Here is a 13,135-nt window from a genome sequence, read left to right as displayed (position 1 = left end):
CTTGTACGATATTCCTCGCCCCGTGTTAAAGGCTTACCTCGGCGATGGAACACTTATGGAACTCCATGACGTTAGCAGTGAGGGTTCCCGTCTTGTCGCTGAAGATGTATTTGACCATGCCGAGCTCCTCGTTCAGATTGGAGGTCCGCGCCTGCGCCGGCGTGTCAGTCGCCGCGTGGTACATCTCACTGTCCATCGATATGAATTTTGCCTGAAAAGTTTTGTGGTTTCAATGCCATTGAACAGTCGTCAATGTAGCTACTTACACATTTGCTGTGAACAAAGGGGCTCAACATCGGCTGGTTAAATCATTCCCTCAAAATCGTTATTTCCTAGTACTTAGCATAATTTCTATTTGCATTTTTTCCCAATACCTATGCTTTTTTACTGAATCTTATTTTCACAATCGCGTTTTATCCCAAATTTAATCGACACAGAAACATAGGTAGGTTTAGGTTATGTATGTTTGCATCGGCCCGAAGGAAAAAAACACACAAAAGAAGGAGCTCCGCGTAAGTGTGTCGATTAAAATTGGAAAAAAAATGCGATTGTGAGAATAAGCTTCAGTAAAAAAGCATATTGGGAAGAAAAGGTTCTGGGAAAAAACAATTTTGTTACTAGAAAATAACGATTTTGATGACGACAGCAAAAACTTGCAACATCAAATCTACTTCATTTTTAGATTTGAAAAATCAGGCAACGGTATGAACAATAAATATTTAAAAGTACTCACTTGAAAAAACCTAACTATTTCCGCTGTGACTTGTAACGATATGGGTATAAGATTGTTGTACAATATTAAAAATGTCAAAAAGTTATAGCCGAACTTCGCGTTCTGTGCACCTGGAACAAAAGAAAATTACTTTCATAGAAAAGTTAAGCGGTAGGTACATCCAATGATCTATCCGTAGCAAATGTAGAACATTATACATTCTAAATAACTATGACTAAGTAGGACGGAGCAAAAAGTATGGCAGGCTGCCTGTTGCGTATTTCGCATTTGGAAGTCAATTTTGTTTACATGCATTTGGTATTGAAATTTTGTATTGATTTGTGGTGTGCAATTAATAATATTTGCAATTAGTAATTATTGTGTGTACAATATTGTATTTTATTATATCGCTTGAAACTGGCAGCCTCGACCACTTCTAGCATGTAGAGGTCCTAAAGTCAGGAAAGTGCTGGTCAGTGATTGGTATAGTGACTCACCGTGCAGTGATATATACCAGTCGGTGCCGGCGCGCCGGCTCAGCCACAGCTCGTTGAAGCCGGCGCTGATCACCGACAGCACCAGCAGTATCATGAACAGCATCAGGATTTGAGTGTTCGTCTGCTTGTCTATCGACGACCGCTTCAGGGGCGCTGGAGACAAAGTGCAACAATTCAACTCTCACTGCGCAAGTACTTACTACGCTCTTGGCAGAGCAGTCGTCTTCAAAAAAAAAGAAGAATCAAAACTCTTATTCTGCAAGTAGACCGTTAAGGGTTCTTTTACACGGCACTTTTTTACATTACGATCAACGATTATCATCGCCATCTATCATCTGTCATCTTCGGTTGAATATTAGCACTTGGCAATGAATCTTCATTGCTGGGAAAATAGTACGGTAGTTTCCCAATGACTTCCATACCGCGTTCGTAATGAGGGGAGAGAAATTTCTGTCACGCTTGTTGGATAAATATCTAAATCCTCACGATACTAAAGCCATCTAGCGATTTTCGCCTGTCGAAAAACCCTCAGTGGCAATACGGAGAGAACTGCTGTCTTCGCAACAGGCCCCTCAGTCGCATTTTACGCTAACCACGGAAATAGTTGGATCCAGCCATTTCTGAAACCGGACACAGTACACTAATTCAACAAGAGTAGATAAACAAGAGAATGTTTAGGCTAAAAAGAACCTAAATCTGCTGCAAGGTCATCGGCAATCAAACTGACAAATATACTGTGCCCTCTGCTAAGCGCTACTGCTACTTCATGCTCACTCGTCATATGTCTGCGTCTTTAACCTTTTCGAAGTATTTCATATCCCGCAGGATTTCTGTAAAAACATTTTCTTTCTTTTCTACAACATAAAGGCATCTGTGCAAAATTTCAGCAGGGATCCAAGGTCACCCAGTACCTTTCTATAACATTGCAACCTTCTCCACTCTAGAGCAATAGCATTCTTCCTGTTTCATGCTCGTGCACTGACCTTTGGTGGAGTTCTTCATAAGCTTGGTCTCGTGGCCGGTATACACGACCACCGCGTGCACCCACGCCGTGTTGCGCTGCATGGAACCACGAAGCAGCATCTGTTCTAAACCTAGGGGTATCATCCTAGAAAATAAATAACATTATTTGTTTTAATATTACACTTTAGAGAATATATTAGGTATCAGAAATTATCAGATTACCGGACGGGATTTGAGCCCGCACCGTCTGTGGCTTTACGCGCCGAAGGTGTTTTACCAATTGGCCCACCCGCCCGGGAATCCTATCAAATAATAATTGCTTGCATACCCTAATAGCCGAAGACCTAGTGTCTGAGCCCAATATCATTGGAAGGACCAAAGCATGGCTTGGCTTGGATACGTGGAAAGGTTGGGAGAAGATCGAGCCGTGAAGAGAACGTACTTGGGTCGACCGAGTGTTCGTAGACTCGCTGGTTGTCCCAGGTACCGCTGGAGAGACCAGGAGGAGGAAGGCTCCAGGGAGACCTTTTTGATCTCGAGGTCAACCCCGGGCTTGCCAGCAGGCAAGAGCGGGCCCAAGACCGTAATCCATGGCTTAGTTTGGTGTTGGAGGCCAATACCCTTTTCGGGACACTGCGCCTAGATAGTAAGTAACGCAAATAGCGGAGGTGGTGCCCTCCATCCATAAGTCACTACTCCTACATTCCAAAAACTAATTCGATCTTTAAAAAAATCTTAAGATTTATTCGAGCCTGCTGTTAAACAATTGAACGCCAAGAACGCCTAAAGGCGTCGTGTACTGCCGTGTCTACCACGCCAACGACGCTTATAGGCGTCATGCCGTTTATTGTCAAACATACATATACACTTTTTTTTTCGTCTACACTCGGCGTGTTGGTGACACATTTGTACCCAAAATGGGTCGTTCAATCAAAGGGTTAAAGGGAAACACCTACTTGGTATTGGCTTCTTTCAGCATGCCGTTGAACTCGTAGAGATGCCTGTTGGGCGACTCGCACTGTATGGTGGCGCGGAAGCCGGCGAGTGCCGCGGCGTTGTCCAACGCCACCGTCTCCTGCGGCGCCTGCCGGATCTTTAGGTTCGTCTCGCCGTCCAGATTCGATGTCTCTATGAACGAGATGCCCTGCGGCTCGCTGGAAGATGACATTTTTGATCAGGACTGGTTATAGAGGTTTTGGAACTGTCCGATTAATTTCCGATCAGTACAAAACTGAACCATGGAGTAGGGGGCAAATTGGGCTTGTTTGCAGAGGGTGAGTCATTCACAAAAATATGTTTAATTATTATTTTTAACCGACTTCAAATAAGGAGGAGGTTATCAATTCGGTTGTATTTTTATATTTACTTAACCCTTTTTGTACTATTTTCATGTGATATATGTATGTGTAACTCGAATAAACTTTTTCATTAATTGTATTTGTAAAGGATTAAGATAATTGCGGTCACTGACCTGGTCGCCAGCAGCACCAGGTCGGCGGGGAAGAACTGGTTGTTGAGCACTTTGACGACGTCGCCCACGGACAGCTCCGACCAGCGCAGCGACACCCAGCGGCCCTCGCGGAGCACCTCCGTCAGACGGTTGTTAGTCTCGTCATCTGCTCGGTGGCGTTTCTGCGAAACAATGCAAATGGCAACAAAAATAGGGTAAAAACACAACATGGAACTAAACTGAAAAACCTCCGCCATTGCCGTTGCAAAGTTCAATGTCTTTAAACTGCTGAACCGAATTTTAGGGCCTCCGCTAACTCGCGCGGGTGCACAGCTTGACTTGGCGCGGCGTCATCTAATATTTCGTCATCTAGTATCTGTTCTATTGAAACTTTAAATAATTTATTGAATCAGGCGTTACTTTGCAATGGTAGTTAATAAAACATGCCTTGACAGTAAATAAATAAAAAATCAAGGTAGTTTTGAAGGACGGTTAAAAAAAATTATTAATAATTTGTGGGTAGTTTTGTTTTGTTTCATAAAACGTATGTGGGTACTTGGGGAGTTACAGTGACAAGTTAAAACGGTGGTTGTGGTTCGTTAGTCTAACAACTGGTAGCATGGTGTACGGTTGTGTCACTCTGAAGATGAGCTCTGTTTGAGTTCGAAACGCGTCAGTGTAGTGTGGTGGTGGTGATGGATGGGTTTGTGTGATTTGTGTGTGTTCTTACAGTGTGGAGGTGGAGGAACTGCATGAACACGCATATTTTGCATAAGCTTAGCTATCGTAAGGTCGCGGGTGAGCAAGGAAATTATTTTAGTTCTATTGAAACTTACTGAATCCGTACGCCGCGCCCGCGCCAAGCCGTGCACCCGCGCGAGTCAGCGGAGGCCCTTAATGAAAATTAGCTAAGAACCATATATTGATTAAACTAGCTTTTACTATTAATATGGCATCGACATTGTGGCGATGCTAATTCTAACTAAAATGGAAAGACAATTAAATCTGACCCATATCTGTGTTAGCAGCAAACATCAGGTCGCATCAACTACCCTATCATCAGACAGAGGTGGCACTCACAAAGTCCTCGACGATCTCCTTGACCGCGGAGACAAAGAGGATGAAGAACAGCGGCGTGGTGGTGGTCCAGCGGCCCGTGGGCGACACGTCCGGGATCTGCTGCAGCAGCGCGATCAGCAGGAAGAAGCAGTTCGAGTAGCGCCGGAACTGCTCGAACAGGAACAGGGGCAGAAACGACGGGACGCTGGGGGACAACAAAAACAAACGGTTAATACCTTGGAAAGTGGATTAGGGCGCTAGCAGTACGGTTGGTCTCCCGTTGTTAACGCCCTAATGTAAAAGCGGCCTTATGGAAAATACTTTATTAAACTGTTTTGTGCCGAAAAAGGTCTAATCTTGGTCTAATAGATCTTTTCCATAACACGCTTAGTCAAAGCTAGCTTGATAGGTCCCCATTCCATAGGCAAAATAGGCTGGAAGCCTAGAGGGGGGCGGTAAGGGGCCCAGAAAAAATCTTTACCTCTGTGCCTTCATTAGGCGAGACTAATATCGTCGGATGACAAGCAAAATTAGTCACTAAATACCAAATACCTACCTACAACAAAGCTCGTATCTTAGTATGAAATTACTAACTAGATACGACTTTTTGAAGAGCAGTGACAGAAATATTAGTGAGTTCTGCTTGTCAGCCGGTGATATGTTATTGAAGTTTTTAAGGTGAAAAAAAGGGAGGCGCTACAAAATAACTGATTTTCAAAGTGCGCGTTAGACGAAATAAGTTTGGGAACCTCTGCTTTAGTGGATACTGGAGCCAATAGTTTCAATGATATCTGTTTTTCTTGCAGAAGGATTAAAGGACCCCCGGCCTAAAGTATGAAAAATGTGGTTTCAGTTTAATATCCTGAGATTTCAAAGTCCTGAACAGAGACTTTTGTTCAGGACTTTGAAATCTATAATATATCAAAATCTCAGGATATTTAACTGACACCACATTTTCCATACTTTAAAAATATGAGCTTACACGCATCGTTCCTTTATGTGAGGCAGATAGCTTCAGAATTCACTCTATGGGTTCCACAAACGTTGCTTTCTTGCTAGAAGGGTCCTTTATACAGTCGACGAAACTGAATCACGTACCAGGGTGGAACCTTTTCATATTTAATTTCACTGTGATTTCAAATTCAAAAAAATTCAAAATTCAAATCATTTATTCAGTAAATAGGCTGCAATGGGCACTTTTACACGTCATTTTTTAAACTACCCGCGCTTTCGGAAAGACCATCATTGCCAAGAAGAATGCGCCGCAAGAAACTTGCAGAAAGTCATTTTTTCATAATAATATAATTACAAATAAAATACTTAAAAACTACAGTATACAATTAAAGAAAAAATTACAAAATAAATAAATAATAATAATACAGGGATGTATGGGGTCCCTTAGTTACAAAACTAAAGACTAACTATATCTACGTTCAGTGGAAGGGAAGTGTAGTGTAGTGTCTTCTACCGTTATAAACTAAAAAAAAAAAATAGTTCTGAAATATACATTTCAGGTCAAGTCTCTTTGGCAAATGTACGGGATGTCAAGGTGACATTAGTAACACAAAGGTTCCACCCTGGTACGCCATTCAGTTACAATAAACATAAAGATAAATTCATAATATTCAAATTCTTAATCAAGAAAGACGTGATTATTTTAACTCGGTACCCTAATTTCAAAGTAAAATCCGCTGTTATTATGAAAAGTACCTATTTTCACTGTGTGTATTTAAACTTCCTTTACTTAACTAAGTTATATTACACGCGAGTACAATAGCGAGTTAACTGTTTATTCCAACAAAGCGAAATTGTTGATCTTGATAGCTTTAGAAAGTCAAACATTGGTAAGCTTTTGTGGCAATGTTTGGACGCTGATGTATACCTAAGTGTGCTTTAAGAACCGACTCGCAACGTAGAGTTATAGAGTAAAGTTCAGATGTTCTGTATCCAAAACTTGAGGTAGAAATTTTCAGGCTCGGTCTTTCACAACAATCGTAACTAATCCTGATAATGAAAGGGAAATACACTCCAAAACGTTCGTTGACCCAATTGCAATTAGCGAGTTGTTCCAAAAACTACATGGAGGATGCCAGCTGACCCTGCCGTAAGCGCCAGTCGCCATACATTCGGTCGTGACATCAGACACATCGCTTTGGCGAACGGCCAGGATTCCAGATATTTGTCGCGCGTAAACGACGCACTCCCGGCGAATCATAAGCTTTGTTTATTGAATATCTAAAAGCGATTTCTGTTATGGATATATGGAGCCATGATTTATGTTGAGCAGATTATCGGCCGAGCGAGTGAATAGCGAACGAAGTCTCCATTTTTGTTTTTTTTTTTACGAAAAGCTGGCAAACCTGATGGTAAATGATCACTACCGCCCATGGACACCTACGGCATTATTAGGACTGCGGGTGCGTTGCCGGCCTTGCAATAGGCGATACACTCGCCTTTTGCAGGTACCCAAATCATATAGCTAGATGGAAAAAAACCCAGCAGCGAGTGGTTAAAAATATTTCGTATGTCCGACTTTTCGGCTGTCAGTGACTCCTCAGGTCGTACTCGTATTTCTTGACCGATTTTCGTGAATTTTTACGAGCAGGTTTTCAAAACGGTGGGGCCGTGGGGGCTGAAACCATAAAAGACCGACGCCGACTACAGCTCACACAGCCACTAGTCGTGAACCGGTGAGAAGTGAAGTTATGCGATTTTTTTTTAACTGGCAGGATGTGAATACAAAGTATATGGAGCACAACAGCTAGTTAGGGCCGCCATACACGGACTGCTCGAGCAGTAACCCAGTGATCAACATACACGGACCGCTGTTGTAGTCGCGACTGCTTGACCGCATGATGAAATTTCACCGCGCAGCCAACCGCCCGAAGCAGTTGCAACTGCTTGAGCGGTTCGTGTATTGCGAATGACAATTTTGTATGGAAACTGCTAATCACCCAACGGCGACCGCTTGAAGCTGTTGGCACTGACTGCTTAAAGCAGTCCGTGTATGGCGGCCCTTAGTGGGAATTGCTTGTGAAAGACAATGGTGAAGCTACGTCATACTTCAGTAGGGATCTACGCCAATATGCTAATGCAGCGAGATACTTTTGTTTACAGTTCAACGCCTTTGCTCACAATACTGCAATGGGACATTGACATTTCATGACTATTATGTGAATGTGTACGTAGGCGCCTACTTCATTAGTTTCAAGTGGAGAGAGCTAGATTAGTTACACAATAAAACCTGTGCTATAACGTAGAGTTTATGAGCTGTTTGTTATTACAGCAACATTAACCGTGAATCTATTTCTTGGAAACATTTAGGGCAAGGGCGTTTTGAACGTAGCACTCTTAACTATGGCTACGATACTATCAGTTAACAGGTAAATAACACGGCAAAAACACTCCTGTATGAAATATTAGCTATAAAGGAAGACTTCGGATTGCCCCAGTGGCGAAGCGTCCATAGAACTCTATTCCCACTTGGCTTTACCACGGAAATATATGACGCCACCACCCTATACCACGAAGTGCAAAACTCGAACTTCGTATGTTGCCGTTCCGCTGACGCTTATGTCATTTAATACGCGAGTGAAAGGGACGGTGCGATACGAGCTTCGATTTTTTGCGAGTATCGTAGTAGCCCCTCGGGATTGCCCTAATAAACTAAACAAGACTGAGATTGTTCAACTGTGATTTAACAGTACAGAAGTTACAGTTTAAATTACGCGTAAGAAAATGGCGACAAAGGGGTAGAAACTGCCTATTTTCTTTATTTGTCATGTGAAATGTGGTAGATATGAGTCATACATACAACGATTGCTCGGAGAAAATTTGACACCCTATTTAAACTAACAGTGATCTCGCCAACGCAATTCAGCACTGCTTGGTACAGTCAAAGAAATTGATATAGACATTCCACAGATCTCTCAAAGAAATCATCTTCAAATATAAAAACGTTTCCACCCAGGTGCGCAATTCGGTTTCCTCGCCAGTACATTGGACAGCGACATCCAGTGGGATATAACCTAGTGTTGTGAAAAACGGCTTAAAGACTCAAACCCCAAAGACTCTCGAGGCTTAACGACTCAAAGCCCGCAAAGACAGTTTCTTGCATCCATACGCATAAAATAAGCCAATTTAATTCTCAAATATAGTCGAGTCTTTAAGACTGGAGCGTTATCCACAACTCTACATATCCTCCTAACGCTCAAAGTCCTTTATAAAGGACTTATCGGTAATTTGACATTGAACTGAGAGAGTGTCATAAAGCTTCATTTTCAGAAAACGAAAATTTGACTTGGGCGTTAGGAGGTTGAAATTAACAAACCAAAACACTTAATTGTGGATGTCATGTTATCGCCACGTCTTATGCGCATGCTACTTCACCTCCTGCTTGTATCTTTCATTAAAATAACCTTGACATTAGGCGCCTGCGACCTCGGCTCGTCTGTTCACGGGGCAAAGGGCGGGGGTTAGCTATTAGGCTACACATTATACATGACACGGTGGAACCAATATCATAAATATCTGAAAATGAAGTCATCGTGTATCGAGCATGGTACAAGGTAATTTAGTAGCGTGATTAATATTTAATTAAATATTTGAACATGTCTGATAATAAACGTGACTCCTGTTCGTTTATTGTGAATGTTTACCGTTTGAATCTGTCTGACTTAATTTTATCGTCTCCATCCATCACATGGAGACGAAAGGGACAAATGGACTTAACCCTTTAGTGGGTAACGGCAAGATATTTGCCGTCATACGACTCAGATATTTTATTTTTTTTCTCAATGAACGTGTTGTTAGTTAATATAACTTTTGGTTCGCATAAGAGAACATACTCGTACCAATTTACGAAAAAAAGAATAGCAGATAAACGTTATTCCAACCCATGTTAAATGATGATTCTTAGGCCTGAACTTAGATTTTTAACTATTCCTTACAATTGAACAAAAATGTTTGTAAATAAAATTTTGTTTGCTGGATTTATCCGATAGTCACAATTCTCTACTTTCAGAGACAAGATTGGCGATATAAAGTTTAAAGAAAAAAAATCTGTTATTTGATAATTTTAAAAAATGAAGACGGCAATATATTTGCCACTATCCGTTAAGTGTCTGGTGTTTATTAAAGGAAAGGGTGGGTTAGGCTACAATTGTTATTGATTTATACATATATGGAGCAATAGCTTAATTCAATACTTCAAATGGCCCGATATGCTCTTGCCCGGTTATTTATTTGAAAGAATTCAGTTTTAAGTTAAATAAAGGTTTTAATTATTTCTTATCATCTATTGGTTTTTAATTTATTTATTTTAGATACGTCGTGCCACCCGTAGTTCCCCCGGCAAACTGACATGACGGTCTTGTCACTTAATGCCCTTGGCTGATAGCGGCAAACATATTGCCGTCTCATAATTCGGAAACCCTGCAATAATATATACATTTCTCTTTCTCAAAAATCATAAAAAAAATCATTCATGCTGTGCGTATCGTTAAAGTTCTCGATTCATTGCTTTAAAAAAACAATGGTCAAAGGGTTAAACCCTTTCGCTTTGGAGTCGTCCCACTTCTACGTACTGGGAGAAATAAGGACGCGACGTTACTTCGATTATTATGCGAGAAAGATCGAGCTTTTAATATTCTGATGCTCTATTAGAAGAATAGTACCCGGGCGACCAAGCTCCACACGGGCTAAAACTCAGTACCAAGCGTTTTCCCAGAGATAAGACCAAGCTAGATCGATTTTTCATCCCTGAAAACCGCTACATACTAAATTTCATCGAAATCGTTGGAGCCGTTTCCGAGATTCTGATTATATATGTATACTGAGCGGCAAAAAATCTGGCCCTCAATGTATGCAAAAACAGGTAATTTTGTATGTAGAGTGGGCCAAATTGTATGCCGCTCAATATATATTGTATACAAGAATTGCTCGTTTAATGATAGGTATTAAGGAGACGTGACCAGGATCAAATCTTACCAATGCAGTTGATCATAATAACTTTTCGTAACAGTAATTAGTGAGATTTTACCTACCTAGTATTTTTTCTATAAGTTTTTATGTCGTGTGAGATCTGGGTTAATCATCGCCTTGTAATGTTCATAAAAAAAACATTTACTAAGTGTGTAGATAAATACTGAGTTGTGTATCATCTTTTTTTGCGACGCTGTGCGTGTGTTAACTACGTAGATTGTTTCGAATGGAAGCCCCAAGACACTTCCAAGGGCTAAAATACTAATCTGCTAACACATTATAACCTGAGGCCTTATTGTCGAACGCACTAGGAGTCACGATCGTTTTCACCACTTCTTTCTATCGCACGGTATAGGATGAAGGTAGAAAGAGACGGAGAATGTGATCGCAAACGTCAGAGCGTTAAACAATACGGCCACTGGTAAAGGTGGTCTGACCAGGCTTACAGCACTCGTGATATTATCAGTATCCTGGTGTGTACATGTGGTAGATGTCAGTGGATCACCTGTATTTGGCGGTGGTGACCTTGTTGGAGAGGAACTTCTGCGGCTGCGGCTGGTTGACGAAGATGACTCGGTTCTGGGTGTCGCCGGGCGCGCCGTCCGTGAGGCCGGACGTCGTCGCCTCGTCCTCATCTGGAACCAACCAAAGGGAATAATACAATACAGTGCATGATTTTGTAGATTTAGCCAAACCTAGGCTTTGCTCACCAACGCATTGATCGGCCAGCCGGCCAATGGCACTACGGATCTTTGTAGTTAGGTACCTCTAAATATAGTGATCGGCGCCGCCACAGACTTAAGTGGGAGCTTAGTAGTTAAACCAAATCTCAAATGGCGCGAGGTTCCAGCCCGGGCTAGAGCTGTACCTCTAGCATTGTATTCGAATGCCCCATCACTAAATACGACGGACCGGCTGAGGACTTTGAACACCTAACAAGTGATGCGAAGTTGTATCTTCTGCGAACTTGTAATTTTTAATTTAAGTTTTAATATCAGTTGCATGAGATATTTTTTTTTTAATGTATTAACCAGTGTGTAATCGCCATACGATAAATAAATAAATAAGTAGCTTTTTGAAAAAATTATTAACTATTATTTTTGAAACTTAACATGCGTTTTTCGGGGAAGGAAAAACATCTGCTAATAAATTGTGTGTGAAAAGTACCCTAACCGCACTACGCTCACGTGACAAATAATAATCCAGACAACTTCAATATCCCAATATCATTTTTTACCGACTTCATTTCATGAGTTGTCTAGGTGTTCTCTACATTGTAAGTTCGCGAGGGCTCACCGTCAAATTGTGACGGTAAGCCCTAGCGAAATATTCAAAGAAATAATCAAAAGTACTTACGAAGAATTGGTGTAATTTACATAAACTTAATTCTAAAGAAAGTCTATGAAACGGCTACAATTCTTGGCGTGAAGTGTAGAAATTTAATTAGAAGACTTGAATTTAATTAATCCAGCTTGTTGAGCGAATTAAGCATCTTCTTTTACTTCCATCTAGCTAATTAAGTATATCTTATTGTCTTATGTCCTTTCATCCTAGTTTCAAAACCGGCCGAATCGTAACGTTCAAGGAACATAGTCGCCGGCAAGGAACTCCAATCTTTAGCAGTCCTGATAATAAACGAGCGAAATCGCTTTATGCGAGTTTTCTAGATGCTGACAACACAAGGATGAAGAATCCTACTTCCAGTCGCCCGCTCGTGCTTTTGTGAATTTTGTGCAAAAATAAAATGAATATTATTCTACCCATCGAAGTCTTGATGGCTAAAGGGCAATGTAATAACAGCATATATTATTCAAAGCACGTGTATATGTGAATTCAAAAGCAATCCAGTGAAAGACTTTTTTAAAAGGGCCAATTTCCATTTCAAATTACGTTTTCCAATACAGGCATATCCATTAGGTCTAAATATTAAGTGTGTGAAATGAAAGTAAAAGAAACCGACCAAGAGCATGTCGGATACGCCCAAGATAAGGTTCCGTAGCCATTACGAAAAAATCAAGTAATATTATGTGCGTTATAACACTTATAACACAATTAAAACACTTAATACAGTCTTAAAATCTATTACCAAAAAAAGAGCGTATCTTCACGGCACTTACGTCCTTTTGTTGAGAAGCGCATTTTTTCGGCCAATAACTCAAAAACGGTATATCCGCTCATGTTGAAACCCATTTTCGTTGAAAGTATTTATTAAGCGTTACCTTTCCATATTTTTTGCATATTTTTTGGACAAACGGTTTACAAGATAGAGGGGGACACAATTTTTGCTACTTTGGGAGCGATTATTTCCGGAAATCTTCACTTAATCAAAAAAGTTTTTGAGAAACCTTACTATCTTTTAAAAGAGCTGTTGAACTATGTGCCATACGTTGATGGGAGATATTTTTATTTATTTTTTCAATTTATGTTACGTGTATGGAGTGCCCCCCCCCCCCTATAAATATTTATTTTTGT

At 40.9% G+C, this 13,135-nt stretch overlaps 1 protein-coding gene and 1 long non-coding RNA gene across 7 annotated transcripts in view; one reads left to right on the top strand and one right to left on the bottom strand.

Annotated features, from left to right (window-relative positions):
• The window catches only part of ATP8A (ATPase phospholipid transporting 8A1), a 160,963-nt gene that overhangs the window by 32,230 nt on the left and 115,598 nt on the right, over positions 1-13,135 (bottom strand). For all 6 annotated transcript variants that reach the window (XM_074111164.1, XM_074111160.1, XM_074111163.1 and 3 more), the window contains 8 exons: positions 11,169-11,298; positions 4,703-4,886; positions 3,644-3,804; positions 3,129-3,326; positions 2,193-2,317; positions 1,210-1,362; positions 734-843; positions 38-211 (listed from right to left, as the gene is read on the bottom strand). In XM_074111164.1, the coding sequence (XP_073967265.1) occupies positions 38-211; positions 734-843; positions 1,210-1,362; positions 2,193-2,317; positions 3,129-3,326; positions 3,644-3,804; positions 4,703-4,886; positions 11,169-11,298 (1,235 nt within the window). The remainder of the gene's footprint in view (positions 1-37; positions 212-733; positions 844-1,209; positions 1,363-2,192; positions 2,318-3,128; positions 3,327-3,643; positions 3,805-4,702; positions 4,887-11,168; positions 11,299-13,135) is intronic.
• The window catches only part of LOC141445347 (uncharacterized), an 84,242-nt gene that overhangs the window by 57,681 nt on the left and 13,426 nt on the right, over positions 1-13,135 (top strand). The gene's annotated exons all lie outside the window — the stretch shown is intronic.

Source organism: Choristoneura fumiferana, chromosome 2 (genome assembly GCF_025370935.1).
Source record: "Choristoneura fumiferana chromosome 2, NRCan_CFum_1, whole genome shotgun sequence".
Lineage (NCBI taxonomy): Eukaryota > Metazoa > Arthropoda > Insecta > Lepidoptera > Tortricidae > Choristoneura > Choristoneura fumiferana.
This window is presented reverse-complemented; position numbering and strand designations above follow the sequence as displayed.